The sequence below is a fragment of the Chinchilla lanigera genome, unplaced genomic scaffold (genome assembly GCF_000276665.1).
Source record: "Chinchilla lanigera isolate Chin_1 unplaced genomic scaffold, ChiLan1.0 scaffold00088, whole genome shotgun sequence".
In the NCBI taxonomy this organism is placed as follows: Eukaryota; Metazoa; Chordata; class Mammalia; order Rodentia; family Chinchillidae; genus Chinchilla; species Chinchilla lanigera.
In genome coordinates this window covers 1209976-1235147 of record NW_004955489.1, presented here as the reverse complement: position 1 = coordinate 1235147, position 25172 = coordinate 1209976, and the positions used below count along the sequence as shown (strand labels likewise).

Genomic DNA, 25172 nt, shown 5'->3' with positions numbered 1-25172 from the left:
TCCGGTACCGGGAACCGAACTCACGACCTTGCGCTTGCCAGGCAGGCGCTTTGCCGCTGAGCTAAATCCCCAGCCCCAGGAAACAAGCTTCTGATACATGCAACAACTTGGAGGAATGCTACGAAAGTATGTTAGTGAAAAGTCAGTCTTTTTTTTTCCCCCCCCCCGGTACCAGGAATTGAACTCACAACCTTGTGCTTGCCAGGCAGGCGCTGTGCCGCTGAGCTAAATCCCCAGCCCTGAAAAGTCAGTCTTAAAGGGCTCACTCTGCATCACTTCATCAATATAACATTCTCAGAATGACAGGACTATAGAGATGCAACATAAATTAATCCTTTCTGAGGAACAGGGATGAGGCAAGGATCTGATCATAAGGGGGTTGTATAAGTTCCACGGTGGCAATCAAACAGATCTGTATCTTGATTGTGGTGGTGGTTACACAAATCTATGCATGCAATAAATTCCAGGGTTGGGAATGTAGCTCAGTAGTGGAGTAAATATTTAGCATGCAGAAGGAAGAAAGTTCAGAAGGAATAGGGAAGGGAAGTGATTGCATAGAACTGCACACAAACACAAGTATATGAAAATGGATGAAATCTGGATGTGATTTTTCAGTTTAACAATATTCTACACATGTCCATTTCTTGGTTGTGATATTATACTACATCTAGTTACATAATATATCACCACTGATAAAAGGTAGGTGAATGATACAGGACACTCTATGAGTTTTGCAACTTCCTGTAAGTTTATTTCAAAGGATATGAATAGACATTTATCAAGAGAAAACATATAAATGACTAACAGGTATATGAAAGAAATGCTCAGAATCACTATTCAGAGAAATGCAAATTACAATGAGATGGCACCTCACACCTGTTAGAATATTCTTTTAAAAATTGCAATAAGTGTTGAAGATAATGTAGAGAGTAGGTAACACTCAGTTACATATGGTGACACATGCCTGAAATCCCAGCTACTTGGGCACTAAGTGAGGCTGGTCTCAACAAATTTTTACAAAATGGCTTAAGATGAAGCACAATGGTGGAGAGCCCATAGCCCTAGGCTCAATCTGCAGTGCCAAGGAAAGAAGGGAGGAAGGGAGGGAGGGCAGGAAGGAGGGAGGAAGAAGGAAAGGGAAGGGAAAGGAAAGGGGCCCTGTGCAGTGTTGGTAGTAATGTAGATTAGTATATTCATTAAGGAAATTGACGTGGAAGCTCCTCTGTATCCAAAGGAAATGAAATCAATATGTCAAGGAAATATCTGCACTCCTACACTGACTGCAGCATTATTCACAATAGCAACATACAGAATCAATGTGACTGTCCAGCAATGACTACACAGATAAAGAAAATGTAGTATATGCACAACAAAACACTGTTCAGTCTTTAAAAAGAAAGATTCTGTCAGTTGCAACAAAATAGATGAGCCTGGAAGATATCATGTTAAGTAAAATAAACTAAACACAGAAAAACAAATATGCCATGATCTCACTTTATATGAAATATAGAAAAAAACTGAACTCACAGAAGTAAAAAGTGAAATCGTGGTCAGCAGGGGTTGGGGTAGGAGTGGAGACCCTAAAGAGATGCTGGCCAAAGGATACAAAATTTTAGTTAGGAAGAGTAAGTTTGAGAGATCTACTGTGCAAAAAATAGTTATAATATATGGTAACTATAGTTAATAACAAAGTATTACATTCTTGAAAATTGCCAACAGATTAGACTTTAAGTGTTCTCACATGAGATGATATATATAACTTGAGCCATTCCATGCTGCACACACATTGTGAAGTACAGGACACAAGGAATGTTTCATTTTTATTTTTCAATTTAAACATTTAATTAAAAATTAACACTGTGGCTCTAATACTTGTTATCCTTTGTCTTTTTTATAATAATCATTTTAACAGGTGTAAGGTGGTATCTTATGGTTCTCGTTTGCCTTTCTCTGATGATTAGTGATTTTGAGCACTTTTTCATATAACTGTTGGTTACTTCAATTATTTCAACTAAAATAAAAATATACATGAAAAATACATACAAAACTTGTAATAAAAACATATATATTGTTTTAAAATGGTTACTTCAATCAAACAATGGGTATTCACTTTTTACTTTACCTCTGAAGTATTAAAATCTGATAAGGAATTTGTTTTATTTCTGAAAATTGAGAAAGCTTCTAAAAAGGGGCATAAAGAAGCAAAACTCAAAACCCAATACGATGCTGGTATTTGTTGAACATTCACTGTAAGACACAGTGTTCATATCCAGAGCCTCCCTCACTCTGCACAAATCTAGGAATACACACTATTTTCGTTTAAACTTAACAAGAGAAGCAAAAAGAGAAAATGGAAGTCCTCAGATGCACAATGACTTGCCTGAAATCACACAACTAAGTTGCTGAATAGGTTGCAACCTTTAATGCTATTTCAGCACGCTATTCCTGTTGCCTATGTGAAAAACAGCAGAATCCACGGAGAGCATTTACCAGATTTTCTGTCTAGTTCTATTTGCAGTGAGATGATGAGTACCAGGAGCTGTGAGCTGGGTACCACTAACCATGGCTCTGCTCCATTGGCATGCTGGGGCCTAACTGGGTATCTCTGACCACCGTCACAATGGTTCATCTCAGATGCTGTCTTGTCCAGGCTTCGTCACATGGAAGATGCCAGAAAGGGCACGATGGGAAAAGATGGTTTCCCTTCCATACCTTTTCCACAAAGCTTCTACAGCAAGAGAGGCTAGAGGCACTGAGTGGTCCAGCAAGTTCACTCCTGCCTGCAGGTCAGATGAGCAGGACTGTGGCTTTCCTCCTAATGAAGGCAAAACAAGTTACAGTAGCATGCAGGAGGTGGACTCAGAGTCCCAGCCCATCTGTGCCTTGTATTAACTTTTGCTATAAGTGGGAGAGGTGTCACCTGGTTTCCATACTCTTACCCAGTCTCCACTGGACCAGTGGCACTTGAGAATACTGAGCAAAATATCAGCTAAAGCCTATGAATAGAAATAGATTTTTTTTCCTATTTAAAACTTCCTAGCCCACATGCAGTTTCCAATCCTCAGCAAAAAGCTAAGCTGAACAATCTAAAAAATTACCAACTCTTCTTAGATTCACCAGCAAAGTGAGCTCACACAATATCTGGTGCCTGTAAGATCAGAGTGACTGACAGGTGAATATAGGGAAGCACAACTTCCCATAGCAGAAACCTCCACAGGAACAAATGCTGAGTAGGAAAACCCAAACTGTTACCAAAAAATGTTGCAGGCTGTGAAGACAAATCAGAGCTAAAAACTCTCAGGAACCTCCAGGGGCTCTACTAGGTGCTCACAATGCAAATCTGAAAAAAATCCCCTAATATTCCCACAGTGGAAGGAAGAAAGGAGCAATTTTTTAAATGCATCAGAGCATTCTGTTTGCTCTCAACAAGGCCTGCCCTCAGGAGAAACTACTCTACCAGCATCTGATCCATTGTTTTTTATCAGAGCTTAGCTGACACTAGGGGAGGGAAATACTCAGCTCTGGTACCCTCTAGTCCTCCTGTCCCTCCTAAGGGGGGTGAGAACTGAGAAACACTTGTGCAGGTCACAGCCCTGGGACAAGGTTCAGTAAAGAATCTGTTTACAAGCCCTCACAATACCACACATACACACACACACACACACAATCACCACATCACTAAAAGTTTATTCACCTAAGTTCTATTTTCCTATTACTTCATGTCCTCCTTTCAAGCAAAAGCCACAAGGCATATGAAAAGACAAACACCACAGTCTGAAGAAGCAGAACAAACACTAGAACGTGACCCAGATATGGCAGGATTGTTAGAATTATCAGAATAGGAACTTAAAATAACTATGATTAATATGCCAAGGGTTCCAGTGGATAAAGTAGATAGCATGCAATAACAGATGGGCTATGTGAACAGAGAGATGGGAATCCTAAGACAGAACAAAAAAGAAGTCTAAAGATGAAAAAAACACTAACAGAAACAAAAGATGTCTTTAATGGGCTCATTAGGAAATGGGACTCAAAGCCAAGCATGGTGACACATGCCTATAATCCCAGCACTCAGGAGGCTGAGGCAGGAGGATCATTGTATGTTCAAGACCAGCCTGGGCTACAAAGTGAGCTCAAGGCCAGCCTGATCTGCATAGCGAGACCCTGTCTCAAAAAAGACCAAAAAAAGAAAAGAAAAAAAAGGAGATAGGACTCAGCAGAATAAAGATTCTCTGAGCTTCCAGATATGTCAATAGAAATGTCCCACACTGAAAAGCAAAGAGGAAAAGCAGACTGAAAACAAAGAACCAGAAAGGAATATCCAAAAATATAAACAAACATAAGGAGAGTATCATATGGAGACTAAAGAAAGAGATTTTCTGCAATATTCACCAATAATCACTGCAAATTTACTCAGAGTAATGTTAGCCACCAAACCTTATACTTCAGAGGCAGAGAGAACACCAATGAGGATAAGTGCCAAGACAATGAAACAAAATAAGCCTAGATATATTAGATTATTAGATTATAAGCCTAGATATATTAGATATATTAAAACTGCAGAAAAATCAAAGTAACAAAAACATCTTGAAAGAAAGCAGAGGGAAAAAAATATCCCCTATTCTACAGAGAAGCAAAGAGACACATCTAACCTCCCAGAAATTACAGAAGCAGACAAAAGCAAAATGAAGGCCTTTGAGGCAGGAAGCCTCCAGGAGCTGCCTGGGAACCCGGATCCTCCAGCCCCGCCCTCTGCTACCACTTTCCTGAGGAGACTTGATTGTGGGAAGCCTCAGTGAGCTGCCTGGGAACTGAGATCCTTTGGCCCCACCCACTCTGTCACTGCCATGGGAAGGGCCTTGGACTCAGGAAGCCTGGCTGAGCTGTCTGAGTGCCTGGGTCCTCTGGATCCACCTCCTATTGCCATCTCAGGAACAAACCTGATGCCCCAAAACCTAAGGAGATTTGAAAATGACAAAAAGAAGAAGCAAAATGCAATCTCAGCCAAACACCCCACCCAGAACAAGTCCAGGAAACATCAACATGGAAGATCATGGAAGTTACACACCTGAAATTACTCAAATGATACCAACTGAAGTAAAGAACCAACTAGGAAATCAGGTCAGAAATAACAGCTCAGGTAAAAAAAAAAAAAAAATGACAACCATAATGAAAGAACTGCTCGGCATATCAAAAGAAGACATAGATAAAAAATAGAGGAGCACAGAAAAATCATGGAAACCTTGAATGAACAGTATAGGAAAGAATTAGAATGCATGAAGCAGATTCAAAGAGACACTCAGGAAATTAAAAATTCCATTGAAAGCTGGAAGAACTGCTTGAATGAAATGAAAGATAGACTCTCAGACCTTGAAGACAGCATTGCAGCTAGTGATCATGAAAGAAAAGATCTCTTAAAAATAACAAAGGAACAGCAAATAACAATTCAACAGCTGCAAGATGAGGCAAAGAAAAATAATAAAAGCCTCATAGGTGTCAACGAAGAGCAGGAGACAACATGAATGACATAAAAAGGACTATTTGCAGCAGTAATAGCAGAAAATTTCCCAAGCATGGGACAAGAACTTTATGTACACATAAGTGATGCATATAGAACCCCAATTAGCCATAACCAAAATAAATCTACACCCAGACACATAATAATCAAGATCCCAAAAATTGAGCAAAAGAACAGGATATTAAAAGTTGTTAGAGAAAAGAAACAGATCACCTATGAAGGAAAGCCCATCAGAATCATGGCAGACTTCTCAACCCAGACCATCAAGTCAAGAAGAGCTTAAAGTGAAGTATTTCAGGTTCTGAAAGAAAACAACTTCCAACCCAGATTGCTGTACCTTGCAAACCTATCTTTCAAAATGGATGGAGAAATAAGATACTTCCATGCCAAAAATCAACTGAAGAAATTCATGAGTGCCAAGCCAGTCCTACAAAAAGTACTGAAAGATATTCTACAAAGAGATAAAAATGACCACAGTCTCAAGACCAACAATACAAAAGAACTACCAAGCAAGATAAGCAGTTAAACAGAGGGGGAAAGTATAGAACTAACAGTGGGAAAATAACATGACAAGGATAAGTCAATACATATCATTAATTACCATTAATGTAAATGGTCTAAATTCACCAATCAAAAGAAACAGACTGGCAGAGTGGATCAAGAAACAAAATCCAACAATATGCTGCAAACAAGAAACACATTTTACTCAAAAGAAAAAGTCAAATGATGGAATACAATACTCCACACAACAGGAATCCAGAAAAAAAACAAGAGTAGCTATTCTGTTTGCAGACAGGGCAAACTTCAAATCAACAACAGTCAAAAGAGATAAAGGTCACTATATTCTTGTTAAAGGAAAACTGCAAGAGGAAGAGATAACAATCATAAATATATATGCACCAAATGTAGGAGCACCCAATTATATAATGCAAATTTTAACACACATGAAAAGTCAAATAATAACACAGTTGTAACAGGGGGTTTCAACATCCCATTGTAACAAAGAGACAGATCAACCAGACAAAAAATGAGCAAAGAAATAACAGAACTAAACCAAATGTGTGAACAAATGGACTTAGTAGACCTTTACAGAGTATTACACCCAACAACATTAGAATACACATTCTTCTCAGCTGCACATAGGACATTCTCTAAAATAGACCACATGCTAGCACATAGAACATGCTTAAGTAAATGCAAAGGAATTGAAATTATCCCATGCATATTATCGGACCATAATGCAATGAAACTGGAAATAAATGATAAAAGAAATCGCAAAAGCTCCATAAACACATGGAAATTAAATAACACCCTTCTGAACAACCAATGGGTCACAGAAGAAATTAAAGTAGAAATTAAATGCTATCTACAGTCAAACGAAAATGCAGATACAAATTACCAGAACCTGTGGGATGCAATGAAAGCAATCCTCAGAGGGAAATTTATAGCAGTAAATTCCTACATCAGGAACACAGAATGAACATAAACAAACAACCTTATGTGACACCTCAAACTTCTAGAAAAAGAAGAGCAAGTTAATCTGAAAGCCTAAAGAAGGGAGGAAATTAAAGATCAGAGTAGAAATTAACACAATTGAAACCAAGAAAACAATACAAAGAATTAATGAATCAAACAGTTGGTTCTTTGAAAAAATAAATAAAATTGATAAACCCCTAGCCAACCTTATCCGAAAAAGGAAAGAAAAAACTCACATCCATGCAATAAGGAATGAAAGTGGTGATATCACTACGATCCTGTAGAAGTTCAGAAGATCATCAATACCTGCTTTGAAAATCTTTACTCTCAGATGGAAAATGCAGAAGAAATGGACAGATTACCAAAGCTGAATGAAGAAGATATAAAAATCTTGACTAACCAAATTTCAGCCAATGAAATTGAAAATGTAATAAAAAACTTACCAACAAAAAAAAGCCCAGGTCCTGATGGATTCACAGATGAATTCTACAAGAAATTTAGAGAAAATTTAATACCAATTTTTCTCAAACTCTTTAAGGAAATATAAAGGGAAGTAGTTCTCCCAAACTCATTCCTGGAGGCAAATATTATCCTGATACCAAAACCAGAAAAAGAACTAACCAAAAAAGAGAACTATAGGCCAATCTCCCTATTAAACATAGATGTAAAAATTCTCAATAAAATATTAGCTAATAGAATGCAGCAAATTATCAAGAAGATAATACACCATGACCAGATGAGATTCATACCAGGAATGCAGGGATGGTTCAGTATATGCAAATCAATCAATGTGATATAAAATATCAACAGAGCTAAAGACAAGAATCACATGATCAGCTCAATATATGCAGAAAAAGCTTTTGATAAAGTCCAACAATTATTCATTATAAAAACCCTACAGAAAATTGGCATAGATGGACTTTACCTCAATCTGATCTAAGTCATCTATGACAAATCAAGAGCCAACATCATATTAAATGGACAAAAACTGAAAGCTTTCACTTTAAAATCAGTAACAAGACAAGAATGTCTACTGTCACCACTCCTATTCAACATAGTTCTGGAGACACTAGCCAGAGCACTTAGACAAGAAAGAGAAATAAAAGGAATAAAGATAGGAATGGAAGAAGGGAAATTATCTTTATTCACAGATGACATGATACACTACATACACTCCAAAAACTCCACCAAAAGACTCCTAGAATCAATCAGCAAATTCAGTAGCATAGCTGGATACAAAGTCAACACTCAAAATTCAATAGCATTTCTGTACAGAAACAACAAACATACTGAGTTAGAAATAAGCAAAACCATACCTTTCACAATAGCATCCAAAAAACTGAAATACTTAAAATTAATCTAACAAAAGAAGTAAAATATTTATACAGAGAAAATTACACTACTCTGAAAAAAGAGATTGAAGAGGATTTCAAAAAATGGAAAAATATTCCTTGCTGATGGATAGGAAGAACCAACACTGTGAAAATGGCTATACTCCCAAAATTGTAATACAGATTCAATGCAATTCCAATGAAAATACCATTGGTATACCTCACAAACCTAGAGAAAACATTCCTAAAGTATATCTGGAACCAGAAGAGACCTAGCATAGCAAAAGCAATCCTGGGCAACAATGGCAAAGCAGAAGGTATCACAATCCCTGATTTGAAATTATACTACAAAGCTACTGTGATAAAATCAGCATGATACTGGCAAAAAAGCAGACCTGAAGATCAGTGGAACAGACTGGAAGATGCAGACACAACCACAAAGACACTCAGCCACCTTATCTTTGAGAAAGGGGCCAGACATGTTCACTAGAAGAAAGGTAACCTCTTTAATAAATGGTGCTGGAAAAACTGGCCTTCCACATGCTGAAGACTAAAACTAGACCCAAGCCTATCACCATGCACCAAAATAAAGTCAAAATGACTTAAAGATCTAAATATTGAAACAGAAACACTAGATCTAATGGAAGAGAAAGTAGGTGGAAGTCTTTAAGTCACAGAGGTATGTAGAGAGTTCATGAACAAAAACCAAACTGCATAGGAAATACTTCAAAGAACCAACAACTGGAATCTCATCTTATTGAAAAGTTTCTGTACATCAAAAGAAATCACCAACAGGGTACAAAGAAAACCCACAAATTGGGAAAAAATCTTAGCCAATTTTCCATCAGACAAAGGACTCCTGTCTAGAGCATATAAAGAATTAAAAAAAAAATCAGGCCCCAAAAATTCAAAGACCCATTACAAAAATGGGCATCTGAGATGAACACATACTTCTCACATGAAGAAATACAAACAGCAAATAAATACATGAAAAAATGTTCAACATCATTAGTAACTCAAATGCAAATTAAAACAACACTGAAATTCCATCTCACCCCAGAAAGAATGCCTATCATCAAGAAATCAACCAATAACAAATGTTGGAGGGGCTGTGGGGGAAAAGGAACATTTCTCCACTGTTGGTGGGAGTGTAGATTGGTGCAACCACTGTGGGAATCAGTCTGAAGATTTCCCAGTAAAGGAGGAGTAGAGGTCCCATTCACCCCAGCTATTCCCTTCCTGGGTATTTTTCCAAAAGAACTGAAAACATCATACCACAGCAATACATGTGCATCTATGTTTATAGCAGCACAATTTGTCACAGTTAAATCTTGGAAACAACCGAAATGCCCATCAACTGAGGAATGGATAAAAAAGGTGTGGTATTTTTATACAGAGGAGTATTACTCAGCTATAAAGAAGATAAACTAGAGGCTTTCGTAGGTAAATGGATGCAACTAAAGACCCTACCCATTAGTGAAATAAATCAGATTCATATGTGTAAACATCGTATTTCCTCCCTACTATAAGAACCTGAAAGAGTAAACAAAATCTGAAAGGTACAATAGATATTGTGAAAGGGAAAAGAAACTGCTCAAATAGGAAGGAGCAACTGGGATGAAGGAGGGGAGAGGAAAAAGAAAGAAGAGGGAAAAATATGTAAATATATATAGACACAGGATAGCTAGAATAACTATACTACTAGTATCTGTTGGTTTATTGAAAGGAATTGTTAATGTGTAATTGTTTGATCAATCTTGCATGCCTATATCTGGTTACATATGCAACCATCTTGAAGATGACACTGTGCAGTATAACAACCATTGTTAATATCCCATCACCATGTTTTGAAATTCTGTATCAGTTTTATTGCTCTCTATGCTGTTTCATTTATATATTTGTTTTTATTATGTTGTTTTTTTAAAAAAAATGAAAAACAAAATTTATATGTATGTATAAGGATAGCTGGAATAGGTGTATTGCTGATGTCTGCAGTTTGTTGAGAGGAACAGTCAATGCTTAAAATTTTCCTTTTTCTTGACCAGTTTTACACATTTGAACTTGGTAATCAGAATGACTGATTTGAAAACAATATGCAGTATAAGAACTATTGCTGAACTACCATTTTGTATGGTGAAGCTCTGCATCGTTTCCAATGTTTTTTTTTAATTATTGTTTTTACGTGTTACTCTTTGTTTGATCAATCTTACATTCTTATGTCTAATGAACTGAGCAACTTCGTTGAAGATAACAGTATGAAATTTAGCAACCACTATAAATTTGTATCACTTTGTCTTGAGGTCATGTATCATTTTTGTTGTTTTGTGTTGTTTTGATTTTGTCTTCATTGTTGTTTTGTCAGTTTTTTTAATTTTTAAAATAAAAAAAAGAAATGAAGTTTTAAGTGTTGAGATGTGGGTGAAGGGGGCTCTCAACATAGCTTCTGCACACTGTAAAATCATCCTCTAAAGGTGAAGGAGAGTAAGACTTCCTCAAACAATCTAAAGCTGAATAAACTCACGGCCAGTGCACCTGCCTTGCCAGAAATGTCTAAAGAAGTTCTTAGACACTCAGTTGCATAATCATAGAAAGAATAAGTAAAGGTAAAACAATTCTGATTTTTCTTATTCTTAAGTGATCTAACATAAAACAGTTTGATTAAAATAGTAATAATAATGCATTTGATGTTTACATATATATATTTATGTATAAATGAACAAAAGCAGTATTATAAGAAATATAATGCAGGAATATTTTATTATTATAAAATACTTGTAGTACCCACAAAGCAGTACAGTGGAATGTGAATCTGGATCACCTGTAAGCATACATTGCAAACTCTCGGGCACCTACTAAAGCAGGAGGTAAAGAAAAAGGACAAAGAGAAAGAGGGAGGGAGGAAGGAGAAGAATTGGCATGGTAAGGAAAAAATTGAGACATAAAAATGCTTAAACCAAAAAGGCATAAAAAGAGAGGATAACAAAATGGAACAAACACCAAGAAACCCACTGTAAGTACGAAGACATACTGTATATAGATTAAAGAGTAAAGGGATGAAGAAAGACATCATGCTAACACTAATAAAAGAAAGCAAGAATAGCCATATTAATTTCCAACAGACTCAGCAAGCAAATTTATCAAGGGTAAAGAAGAGAGTTACCATAATAAGAAGGCCTATTGTCCAAGAAGTCTGTCTAAGTTACTTTTTTCATTGCTGAGACAAAATACCTGACACCAAAGTTAAAGGAAAAAAGGCTATGTCAGCTCACAGTCTAGAGAGGTTGCAGTCCATAGTTTGCTGGCTCCAGTGCAGGATAGCATGGCAGAGGGGCATTGCAGGGAAAAATAGCCCATGGTAAATCAGGCAGGAGGCAGTGAAGCAGCAAGCAGCAGCAGAAGCAAGTCTGCCTTCTCCTTTTATCCCAACAGGATACAAACCTTTTGGGTGGTGCCACCCACACTCAGCATAGGACTTCTGTTTTCAGTAAATCCAGTCAGCCACATCCAGAGCTATGCTAATTCCAATCAGTGGACTAATTTATTACAATGCACCCTTAATCCACATTGATACACCCTAGATCTAGCCAGCTCCAAAAGCCCCACCTATGAGCATATGAGGCTTTGGTGGGGGCATTCAGATACAAGCCATACCGAAAACATAACAATACTTAATGTGCAGGCACCCAACAACTGATCACCAAAATATGTGAGGAAAAAAATTGCAAGGAGAAATAGAAAAATTCACTATTACAGCTGAAGACTTCAACACCCCTCTATCAGAAATGGACAGATCCAGCAGGTAGAACATAAGTAAAAACACTGCTAAACTCAGTAGCACCATCAATCAACTGGATATCTGAACATACGTACATTACTTCATCCAACAGCTGCTATAATTTGGCTCTAAAATGCACCCCCAAAGACTGTATATTAAAGGGTCAGTCCCAGCTTGGCACTACTGGAAGGTGGTGGAATCTTGAAGACTGGGGCCTAGTGGGACTTCTGCAAGTCACTGGGATATGGCCTTGAAGACAACTGTGAGACCCCAGCCCTTTCTTTCTCTTTTACTTCCTGGCCATGACATGAGCAGTTTGCTCGGCATCATTACCTACACCTCCATAAAACACAATATCTTAGCAAAAGAATAAAAATTAGTTTGGCATAGTGGCATGCACCTGTAACCCCAGCACTCTGGGAGTGAAGCAGGAGAATTACAAATTCAAGCCCAGCTTGGGCAGTTTAGAAATTTAGGCAGATCCTGTCTCAAAATAAAAAGATAAAGAGCTGGGGATGTAAAGATGAATCTAAAGTAAAGGCCCTGAGTACAATTATTAGTACCAGTTTTAAAAAAAGAAAAGAATAAAATTCGTAGTGTTTGCTCTCAGATCACAATGGATTAAATCAATTAGAAAAAATAGCTAAAAAATCCAAAAATACTTGAGGATTAAACAACACATTTCTAAACACATAGGCCAAAGAAGAAATTTTGAGAAAAAATAAAACATATTTAACTAAATGAAAAAGAAAAATACAACTTTTCAAAATGTGTGAAATGCAGTAAAAGCAGTGCCTAAAGGGCAATTTCTAGCACTAATCCCCTTATCATTCTTTCTAGTACTGAAAGAATAAAAATCAGAAAGCAATAATCTTCTGCCTTCAGGCTTCTGCTCTAAGAAATTAGAAAATGAAGAATAGATGAATCTAAAGTAAACAGACTAAAATAAATAACAAAAATTACAGCAAACAATGAAATCAAAAACAGCAAATTAACAAAAGCAAAAGCTAGTTCTCTGAAAAGATCAATAAAATCAATAAGCCTTGGCCAGGCTAAATAAAGCTTAACCCTGGGTTGAGACTCAAATTTTTGCTTTATATTGAAATCAATGAGCAATTACTTAAGCCAGACAGGTAAACAAAAAAAATAATATCATTTCCCTCCTTCCTTTCAATGAGTTAAAAAAAATAAACACTCCGGAGTACTTACTATTTGCCAGACATTGTTCGGTGTGTTTGGGATTTATCAGTGAACACCGAACAGAATAAACTGCGCAGTACATTAGATCATACTCAGTGGAAAATGACATAGAGCAGAGTGAGAAGAGGACTGTGAGTTATATTTTTTCCTTGGTTTATTATATCATTACTTTCTTCCCTTTTTAATCCCCTAATCATACAACACAAGATGCACTGATAACAGGCCATCTACACCACAGCATCTACGTTCCAGGGTAGGGAAAAGAGTGGTCAATGAGGGAAAAGATTGCCACATTTTCCACGGTAAGATAACTGTATGATTAAGGCACCAGGTATTACTTTGTTGTTTTTAACTGGATAGTACAGTTTAAAGAAATATAGGTGCCAAGTTAACAAGGAGTGAACTGTAGTGGTTTTTTGTGTCAGCTTGGCTAGGCCAAGTTGGTAATGAGTTATCAAGTAAGTTCACACAGAGATAATTTGTAGATGTGATTAACATCTAAAATCAGTTGACTGTCAAGGAAACAAGAATATTTTGTATAATCTGAGTGGACCTTGTCCAATCAGGTGAAAGGCTATAAAAGCAGAACTGAGGTTTTGTTGAGGTAAAAGGAATTCACCTCTGGATTTCAGCTTCAGCATCTCCCAAGAGTTTCCAGTCTGCTGACCTGCTCTGTGAATTTCAGACTTATGTAGCCAATCCCATAATCACATAAGCCAGTTCTTTGCAACAAATCTCTTTCTATATAAATATCCTACTGGCTATGCTTCTCTGACAGAATCCTAACTACTACAGGTAGTTACATGCATAGAGAAAGTGACATTTAGGCAATGCTTTGCAATAAAGGAGTTGTCACACAAGTATGTTATGAGAAGAACAAGCCTACTATATACATACAAGGAACAGCAAGGAGGCCACTGTGGCTGGATGAGAGAAAATAAAACAGAAGCAGAAAAGAAGGCTACTTTATTAGCCACAGATAAAAGCAGGGGATGTATAGGCTTGTACTTGAAGCCTATACATTCTTTCTATCTGAAGTCAAACCGACAGCATGACAAAAAACGATAATGAGGTTGCCATCATCCAAATGTCCCTCCTTCTCTAACATGGTATAAATGAATGCTCCCCGTACCCACTGTAGGCAAAAGCTCCTGGCTGCTGCTCGTATAGATGTTATATACTTAACTCAGTCAATATTCACCACACATGTGCGAAACACCTGCTGTTGCTGCTTTATGCCAGGGATTTCTCACTTACCAAAATGGGAGCCAGGAAAGGATCCCACTGTCCAACGAAGGACTGAGGATGACAGCTACATCCAAGCAGAGACAGCTCATGCTGTCATATTCAAGAAGGAGGTTTGCTGTGTGGAGGGTTTAACGTCCCCAACTAATCCCACTTAGGAATCATTGAAAAAATGTAGACTAGACTAGGCACCACCAGTGCCAGATCATAGTGATCTAGATGTATCAGGCCTGATAAAACACCTCCTCATTAGCAGGAAGAGGGACAATACCACCACCACCACCTTAAATTTCCTAACTACAAAGGTTATGAAAATATCAATAATTTTAAGCATATTTATCTGGAAAGAGGTTCATAATTCCATAAGATGAACAGAACACAACACAACCTCATTCACTGTGCACATCAATTCTTAGCTGCATCTTAAAAACCAACATTTTTTAATGTGTCAAAAACAGTCTTTGGGAAAAAGAACAAATGCAACAAAAAGAGTTAAATATACAAAAAAATGTAACAAGTCTGTGTGATCAATGGGGTTACAGGTAATTTTGATTTTCTTCTTTTCAATTCCTGTATCTTATTTTCCTGTAATAGTGTGTATTGCTCAAGTAACAGAAATGCTTATGATTTGTAAGTAAAAAACTCCTTCATGTGCAGTATAGGAAGAACTTCTAGCTCCCTTCTTATGCCCTTCAAAAGTGAAGTGGCACCTCTCATCCAGTGCAAGTTGGAATAGAGCTTTCTCTATTATGTACGTCTCTTTTATATATGTGAAAGTACAAAGTAAGAAAGTGTCCCTTATCTAAAGTTACAAATCGTAGGGCTGGGGATTTAGCTCAGCGGCAAAAGCACCTGCCTGGCAAGCGCAAGGTCATGAGTTCGGTTCCCGGTACCGGAGAAAAAAAAAAAAAATAAAGTTACAAATCGTGTAGCCCAGCCAAGATAAGAGTCTAGGGGTCCGACGAGCCCCTTGCAAGCCAGCACTCCAGCTCTGTGCCATTTTTGCTATCCCATGCACCCCTGAGCAGCGCCCCTTGAGATGAGCTCCACTGCTGCCTTACCTCTGCCAGGCGGGAGTGCTTGTGGACATTCTCACCCTTCTGCACGCTGGGAGCCAGCTGCTGCAAAACACCCCTGCTGCTCGTCAGTGCTCTGGTCAGTCGAGCAAACTTTCCCCAGCCTGAAGCGTGTGAAAGAGCAAAACACAGGGTCAACCACATCCCAACGCAGCAGGTACAGCCACACCGACAGTCCTGCCATCAGAAACACACATGCCCTGCTTCCCCAAAAGCTCTCCTAAGTCACCTGCAAACACTCCCAGCAAGACTCACTGCTCAGAAAAGCACCTTGACTTACCCAAATTTGTGTAGCAATTTATTTTTCCCATCCACTTCCACTTCCTCCTAATCACAGCTTTGAGAAGTAGGTAGGGCAAGTTTAGTACCTCTGTATAAATGGGGAAACTGACGCACAGAGCACCGAGACAGTGAGAAAGAATCTAGAGTCCAGCTCTCTCCACTCTGCGCCAAGGCTTTTCTAGCAGCCCATACCAGAGAACTGAGATGTTTCTCTAACTTACGGACTTGCCTCAGGCTGTTTCCAGTGCTCTTGGTGAAAGAGCCAGTTTAGCATTTAAATGGACAAAAGATGAATTCAGATCCTGGGTAGATGAGGAAAAGGCACTGGCTGATTATAGTCTGCTTGGAGAAGGAAGAAGGATGGCTGGTAACAGATCTTGTTTAAAAACCTAAGGAGTCTGAGGTTCTGTGCTGCTCTTAAGGGCCCCAAAGACAACTGCCCATGCCGACAGCTAATCCCTCATCTGCATGAAAGTTAGGAGCATGGCTGCTGCCCTGTAAGACCCAGAAAAGCTGTCAGAGTTCTCAAGGCCAGGCTTGGGTTTCAAGAGCTCCAAACATGGGGGTTGGGGGTGGGTGGCAAGTAAACAGAGCATGAAGCTATTTTCACATGGCAGCAATTTCATTTGTTATCCTTTGGAGATTCCAACATTCAGTATCTTCCAGCAAATATCTCATCTTCTACATTTTAACCTTAGAATCCAAAGGACAATAGATTGACGGAGAATGGCCTTTTTAAGAATCACAATCTAGATAAAATTTGGCCAATATAACAAGATCACCAAATTAGCTTTAAGAACAAAATCTCATTCCAGAAGTGCTGCCTTTTTTTAAAGCTAGTGGCACTTTCATCTACCTTCATGCCATGCAGCAGAGATGCAGGCCTGAAAGGCACTTTGGAAGGAGACATACAGCACCTAGGCTGTGAAAGCCCCATTAATGTGAACAGGAGGGGACAGCCCAGACTCCACAGGGTCTTTGACAGCTCCCCCACACGCACCATTTATGAGCACTCTCACTGAACTGTGCTTATAAGAACCATGGGCTAGATTTTTTATTAACCACTTTCAGAGTCAGGCTCTCCTTGAAGTCAAAACAAAGCTGGAACTGAATTTAGCAAAGATTCTCAAGAACAAACAGTGTATTTTTAATCAGTTAGAAAACAGCTGTACCTGCAAACATCAGCAAGGTCTCTGTCCCTACCCCAGCACCACCATTACCATCACTGCAGCCTCCACTGTGGGAACGATGATGAGAAGGGGAAGGCAGGGCAGATGCCCAGAACAGGGAGCTCAGGGGGTTCTGGACCACTGAGCATTTCTCTGGGCTCAGCCCAGCCCCCTGCTCTCTGGCCTACCCTGGTTTTCTAAGACTGTAGCTCTTGAAGGAAGTGGCTCTCAGCAGGCTGAGCAGAGAATTTGGTAAGGTAAGTGCATGGTGGAAGGGAAATGGGCAGGCAGTGTGAAATTTCCTCGTAACGCTCTACTTAAGACAAGCAGAAAAGAATTTCTCTCCCAGGTTCCTAAGCCATCTCATTCCTTCCAGACTATGGACCCACGAAAGAAGAGAGTCCTTCATACATGTGTTGATTCTAAAAATGTAACTACTAGGTACCAGGCACAGCACTAAGCAACTGGAGATACCAAATGAAGATGACACAGACTCTGGCCTCAGAGAGTGTGATGTCTAGTAGGGAAGACTGACAAATCATTGAAGTTCAAAGACAGAGACAAAGGCAGAATACTATAGCCAAGATTGTCCAGGGAAGGCATGTATAATCCAGGCTGAGCAGCCAGGGAAGGATTTTTGTGAGAGGAGACGAGAGCAAAACTTTTAAAGATGCATAGGAGCTAGGTGTATTGCAAAAGAAAAGGTTCCACGCAGAATGGACAAAATACAAAGGCAAAATAATAATAACAACAGGGCAATATGCCAGTGAAGAGCAAGACATTCTAAACAGCTGCATGAAAGGTCACGGCTTATAGGACATAGGAGGTTGCACAGTGTGGCCTGAAGTGATACTAACAAGGACATCAGGGGCCAAGACAGGAAGAACCAAGGCAGTAAGAACCTAAAAGGTAAGTTTAAAACTCTGAACTTCATCCTGAAGCCCGTGGGGAACCACTGGAGGAGTTTAAATACACGGGAGAGAGGGTTACATTAACTGACATGCATTTCAGAAGGACAGAGCCAAATATGGATAATGGACTAGAAATTTAAAAAGCTGACAAAAGAGAGTCAGGACTCCAAACAAGAGACCATGCAGGCCTGGTCCATACAGTGGCCTGGTCAGGGGACGAGGGAACAAGGGCACACAGGGGCAGCAACGGAAGCAGAGTCAGCAGAACTTGATAAACATTAGATGCAAAAAAGAAGCGCCAATCCAGAATTTCAAGTTTAGGTGACTGGGGGGACAGTCACTCAATGACACTAAAAACACAAGAGAAGACAATATGTACAAATTGGGCCAAGATATCCTTCACAGCAGAGCCACAGGTAAAATCACTGATACCAAAATATTAGTCTCTTATTGTCCAGTTGGGAGGTGACAACCCAATGGGAACCTTGCTCACTGACCTCACTGAAAGGCAGCCAGACAGTCATGCTCCACAAAGAAAATAAGGCAGCTGATGTACCCTCCTCCTCCAAGAAAGCCATTCCCAGGTACTCCCCACCCACAGCAGAACTGCCCAGTCCCTGCAGATAGCCACACTTACCTCAGACAGACTTCTATTAGATCACTGGTTAGCTTTATTAGTTTACCTGGCTACCCACCTCCTGTCTAACGGACAGGGGCTCTATCTTAGCATTTCCTTACATCCACTGCCTGACACCCAAAAGATACTCAAAGTGTGTACTGAATAAAAAATGTAGAACAATATTTTCCCCTCTCATTGACCTAGTTTGTGTGGGCCTCCGAAAGATACAAATCCAAAGGATAGCCAGCCCATTTCACCAACTAGTATGAGGTATTTCTGTGCATCCCTTTTGCAGGCATTTCTGCACCCACTCCTCTAATTATATCCCATTTGTAAATTCAATATCAAACTGAACTCAAGCGAAGAAACTCCTAGCCCAGGGTTCTTCCGGGCATCAAATGTTATCAGCAAGTTGGTCACAGGTAGGATTGTGGGCCCATGGAGAGATGGAAGGCATCACATGATTGAGAAAAATGAGAGAGGGTAAGCAGGAAGGGACAAGGAAGGTGGAAGGGAGAGAAGCAGCACAGCACGCAGTCTAGTGATCAGCGAGAGTCCTTTCTCCCCTCCCAGGAGGTGCACTGCCTCCCTTACCTGACTTCACAGTGGCTGCTGGGGTTCAACCTGGATGCGCCAACCACTAGGCCTCTTTTTCCACAAGCCTTCTATCTGCTCTAGGCCAGAAGAGATTATTCTGGGATGAGAAAGAATTCCAGCTCCTCTGAGGATGTTTGAGCACACCAGGAGAGACAAAGGCTGACTGGTTCTCAGATACTAAGCCATAGACTATACTGGTGGAACTGATGCTCTAACCAACATCCAGAAAAGAACAGTGGGTACATGGCACCCCATGGGTGGTCAGCATGAGCCCCTGCTTAAGCATCCTCAAGTCCCTCTCCACCATCTTGTCCCTATCAATCTGCAAAACTAGGATGATTTCAAGGAGCAGACACTAACTCATTACCTTTCTGTCATCCTAAAGGCAGAGAGAGACAATGTTAATATTGGAGGGGGAGCAGCTGTAATTTGTGTCTATTATTCTATCTTTCCTTTGAATGCCTCATAAATATATCACAGGAAGACATGGAGAAGGCACTAGCAACCACAATAGCTTACCAGGGTCTATTTTCTCAAGTGTTCTAAGTCTCTGGCCCTTAAAAATTTCCTCTGGAGTCCTCCATTCCTTTAGTTATCTGCATTTGGCTCAAATTTAAGTTCTGAATGTAGAAGTAAACTCTCAGATCTTTGAAAATGAATGTATTCCTTTAATGTGAGATTATTTAGTGAGATGAGAGAGACATGAGAGGCGACTCATCCTTTGGTAAGCAACACAGAGGGAGAACTCAGAGCCTTACACTTCAGTTCTCCTCTACCCAACTCCCCGAGCCTGCAGCTCCCAAGAGAGAATGGAAGAGAAAACTTCCCTGCAGCAAAACCTCCCTGCAGCCCACTCCCAGTAATACATATTAAAAAAGAAGCAGGACATGAGGAGCAAGTCAAATTCCTGGAGCATGACACAGTCATTTCAGCCACAAAGTCCCACCTGTTACCGAGCAGCAGCCCTCGCCTGGCTTCCCTGTCCCAGGCCGTCTGTGCACACTGTCATAGGGGAATGAGGCCACCCACATTGTGTTTTTAAAAGTAGCAGAGTGCAGGTGAGGAAGTCAGAGGCTGGGGAGCTCTTGGGAAGACTGCGAATGACAGACCTCCCAGTGAAGTGGGCCCAAGGCACATCACCAGCACCTGTTGCCAGCACCTGAGGCCCCGTGTAGAGGGGTGACTGTGTCAGGCACTAAACAGCCTACTCTCAACTGTCCCACGCATTCACCCCGTTAGGGGTGTTTTCGGGAAAATGCTTGGCTCAAACTGGCATCTTGTGAAACTGTCAAATACACACACCCTACCCCTCAGCCCCCAAGTGAGGTATTATAAGAAGAGAAAAAAACAAAGTAATTTTAAAGGACAACTGATTTAAAAGACTAATCTGATGGTGGAAAAGCATCTCTTGTGACTATGCCAGAAAGCAATTACTTGGGAATTTCCTAGGGTTTTAGATTATCCACCTTTCCATGGCATCTCCAAAGTGAACCCTAAATGAGCCTGGGTCAGCAAGACTCTTAAGACTCTTAATGCTGCCTGAGGTGCTGTGCTGAAAACCCAGCTGGGTCAGCTAGAAATGAACTACTAAGAGCACATCCAAGAAGCAAGGGCAAGCCAGAACAACCCCACTGCATGGCAGCATACTTTTCATCTAGATTTGACACTTGTAGCCAGAACTGAAGTTTATAGGCTCAGAGCTAACAAGGCCTGTGGAATTATCATGTTCTTCCATCACAAACAGACTAAAATAAAATCTGACTTGTCCTAAGCAGACCAACAAATCAAAGTGGGCCAGGGGCAGAGTGACATGATGAGTGGGACAGCATGGACAGATCTGAGATTAAGTGTGATCTACTAGAAGGATTTCCACATTGAAGGTTGGTGTGGCAGGGGAGGGGGGCGCTTTCTAAATGCTTTACAACTGAAGTCACATGTTACTCATATTTTTTATTTCTTTCATTTTTTCTTTTTGGTTTTTTTTTGAGAAAGGGTTTTACTATGCAGTCCCACCAGCCTCAAACTAACTATGGAGCCCAGGCTGGCCTTGAATTCAAGGTGATCCTCCTGACTCAACCTCTGAGCACTGGGATCGCAGGTGTACACCACCATGCCAGGCCTTACATTATCTCACTGACAAAAACAATTAACAACTGACCAAAACAATACCTTGGTTAATAGGGAGTGGTGTGTGTGCATATGTGTGTGTGTGTGTGTGTGTGTGTGTGTGTGTGTGTGTGTACGTGCATGTATGAGTCTGTGCCAAAGATTTCATCAGCAACAAAATGCACCATTGGTTTTAATGCACCATTTAATGCACCATTTAATTAGGTGGAGCACATTCTTTCTGGAAAATAAGCCTAAGTGAGTTTTATTATGTCACTCCAATTTATCTCTTCTCAAGTTCCATGAGAATCACAGACATTTATGTGGCAGTGAGGAGCATCCTCTGTAAGATAAGACTTTCCTACCAACATATTAGCTAGCATGTTCCAGCAGTAGTAAAAAGAAAACTTTTTGAATTAGCCAAATCACCTATTTGAAATTTTTAAGACAAAATGTACAAAAATAAATATCACAATATCTTTAAAATATTACTTATGAATTAGGTTAACAGCGCGAATAGCTTTTCTCCACAGTACATGATGAGAGCAAGTCTCCCGCCACATAACACCCACTACACTGAGAATCTTCAAATCAGAAACTAGAAATCACACAGTCACAGACATGCAAGAAAAGGAGGGGTTCAAAGACAGAGATGGGTTGAGAGACTTTGCACCGTCCATAGTCTTGACACCAAAAGTAGGCTGAAATTTATTTATTGAGATATTGGACAGTTTTTTTAAATGGTACACTGGTATACAGGTGCAGTGTGTATGGGCTTACACACTCTCAGAGGCCACAGGCCCTGAGACATCACCTACACAAAGCTTTTTATTTCCTCTTTTCCTCTTTTAATGTCCATTTAGCAATCAAACTTTTTTCACATCCAGAAAAACATGCCTGATATAAGTGATTATCCCCTGGCCTCTACGCTCATCTCACTGGTGCATCTCAGAAACTACAGGAACAGATTTCTTGGGTAGATCTGGGAAGTCAACCATAGAGCTGGGAGCCTTGCAACATGAAACGGCTCTTGGTGATTTTGAGTGCAAGGTTGGAGAGGGACGCTAAACCCTCTTGACTCCAGCCCTCTGGGAACAGCGTAGCCTGTCCTTTGTACAGCTCCTGAGCCGGACCTCTTCAGGGGTAAAGCTGTCCCAGGTATCCTGCCATCTCCTTTCTGAGGACTCCAATGTTACTCAAACAATACATGAGGATAATATGACTAAAATCTGCTATCACAAAGCTGAGTAAAGGACCCTTATGGAGATATTCTGCAAGGCCCTGGCATCACTAAAGCCATGCCAAAATGAATTAACCAGCCATAGCACTAATTCAATAAACCACAGAGGTAAAGATTGCTAACATCTGCTATGCCATCTTCAAGCACTAGAAGTCAGTTAAATCTAAGGAAGTTTGTACAGAAATCAGATGAATACGGCCTAATACTGCCCCACTTGGATGACTAACATTTGTCATGTAAAAATCTGAGAAGATTGAGATGATATCAGATTTGTCTAGCTGCTTTCTTCTGTCTAGCCATAGTTGGAAAAGGTTAATTTAAAAAAATGTTTGACTAAATGCTTTGTGAAACAAAATTTTTCTCTCTCTCTTCCCCTAATACATTCCAGAACGACACAGTACTTTACCCAACCCAAATTAAAATTTAAATCTTGATCTTTGTACAAAGATTGCCTTAGCAACCTCAAATTTTCTGTAGCAAAAGCAACACTCACAGCAGAAAAAGAAGTATAAATGCACTATACAAATCAGAATTACAAACCTTTACATGAATCATCTTCAATTGGCTGTTTGAAAGCAGTTATATCACTGAAAGTGCAGAGAAATAAAACCACTTTATCCTGTTCATTTCGAATTGGAGCAATTTTCACAAAGAACCACACAGGTGTCCCTGAAAAGAATAGTGAAAGGTTGGTTAGTTACTTTTTCCTTATCTGAGGGCCTATGGAAGTAAAGGCTTGGGAATGAATAGGTAAAAATATTAATTCATTTTTAAAAAGGTCTCATTCCTTCAAGTGCCAACATATTAAACCATTAATTTTGTTCTTGCTGGAACAAAAACTTTTACAGTAACTACTCCATGAGGAAGTAATTTTGTAAATGCAGATCCTTAACCCTTGTAAAACAAGAGTTAGGAAATAGGTTGAAAATCCTACCTGATCTTCTGAAAGATATTCAAGTATCAAGACCAAAGACTTACTTTAGATCACATGTGGACAGTAATGAATATGGGCCAACAATTATCACTCTTAAGGATTTTTATTTGTAAACAACGCCTTGATTAAAATTTGAAACAAGGAACACTATTTAATCAATCAGAAAATGGAAGAAATCTTGATAAGACCGCCTACAAAACTGTATAATTTTTAAATGAAAGTGAATAGATGACAATTTTTAGATGATAATAAAAAATGATACTTTGAGGTGCAAAAAAAAGGTGGGCCAAAAGCCTCACTGCCAACCATGGCTAACAGACCATGTAAACTCAAACTGCAAGTGCTATCTATGCCAAAGGGCCCCAGTGTCAAAGTCTGGTTGGTGGACCCATGCACTTGTTCAAATGCTCGATCAAGCATGAGCCAGAAACTGTATTTCCAAGTCCTTCTCCCCAAAATAAAAATGCAAAATGTCCAGTACAACAAACATGACAAAACATTGAAAAAATAAAGGATTGCCACAGTGATTTCCCCAGCAAAGGCTCCCCAGACAGGGAGGACCCTAGGTTGGGCTGTGCTCACTTTAGTGTCTGAGGAAGCACAGAAAACATTTCAACTGCAATCCTAGTTCCTGAGCTTAAATGAGGATGAACAAGTTCTGCCTAAGCGCTGTCCTCAGCTGCAGAAGAAAGTGGGCAGAACTTATTTGAGTTCTTAGAGAGAGTCAAATGACTCACAGATGTCTGTGGTCAAATAGCTACACAGTTATTCTCTGCCCCCTAACATGGTTTTCTGTCCATAGGATACACCACAGTGAGAAGTATTAATCTGTTCTGTGACACACATTAAATGAGACACAAAACCGTGATACATTTTTCCCTACCTAGTTCCTGTATCTCAGTTCCTAAAACAACACCTGGCATATAAGACCTGAGTAACCAATTTGCATAGCTAATATATTACATACTATTTTATAACCACTTTCATATTAAAATCAGTAACTAGTTCCCCATGTTGTTAAGTATTAGAGTTTTCTGTATTTAGGCACTGTGCTCAGCATTTCACATAGATCATTTTATGTTATGAGATACACAGCAGACAAATCACTGAGTCAGAGATAAAAATACAGGGGTGCTCTGGATACATCTGCTTGTAGTCACATCAAACTTTATACCATTATACAACATGGACAGACACACAACATAAATCAAATTACAATTAGCGGGGCTGGGGATTTAGCTCAGTGGCACAGCGCCTGCCTGGCAAGCTCGAGGTCCTGAGTTCGATTCCCAGTACCAGAAAAAAAAAGAAAATACAATTAGCCAATCTGCCTTGATATAACTAATTTACAGATCTGGATTTACTATTTATTCATATTTAAGTATAAATAACCTTAAAGTGTATAAACAGGCAGCAATTGGATCAAATGGAAATATATTCTCTTTAAATCTCAATTATCTGTATATTCACCCATAGTTAATTTAATCTTCTCTCCATTTCTCTTTGCATAATATTCAGCTTCCCAGTTATGGATGTTCCACACAACCAACAGATTACAACGTCTCCCTAAGAAAAATATGTTTTGAAAGAAAAATCCACCACAAAAAAATCCTACATAGCGTTTCAAAAATCAAGAAAAATATGACTTTTGAAATATCCACTGTTTCTGCCAAGTCTTTGTTACTTTCTCCCA

General features: G+C 39.5%; 1 protein-coding gene across 3 annotated transcripts in view; it reads right to left on the bottom strand.

The window, feature by feature from the left end:
* Kcnh1 (potassium channel, voltage gated eag related subfamily H, member 1) overlaps window positions 1–25172 on the bottom strand; it is a 373266-nt gene that overhangs the window by 314733 nt on the left and 33361 nt on the right. For 2 of the 3 annotated variants that reach the window (XM_005404511.1, XM_005404512.1), the window contains exons 4-5: window positions 23086–23214; window positions 15607–15725 (exon numbers count right to left, since the gene is read on the bottom strand). In XM_005404511.1, coding sequence (XP_005404568.1) covers window positions 15607–15725; window positions 23086–23214 — 248 coding nt within the window. Of the gene's footprint in view, window positions 1–15606; window positions 15726–23085; window positions 23215–25172 lie in introns of those variants that run through there. The other variant, XM_013504482.1, reaches the window with a different exon arrangement.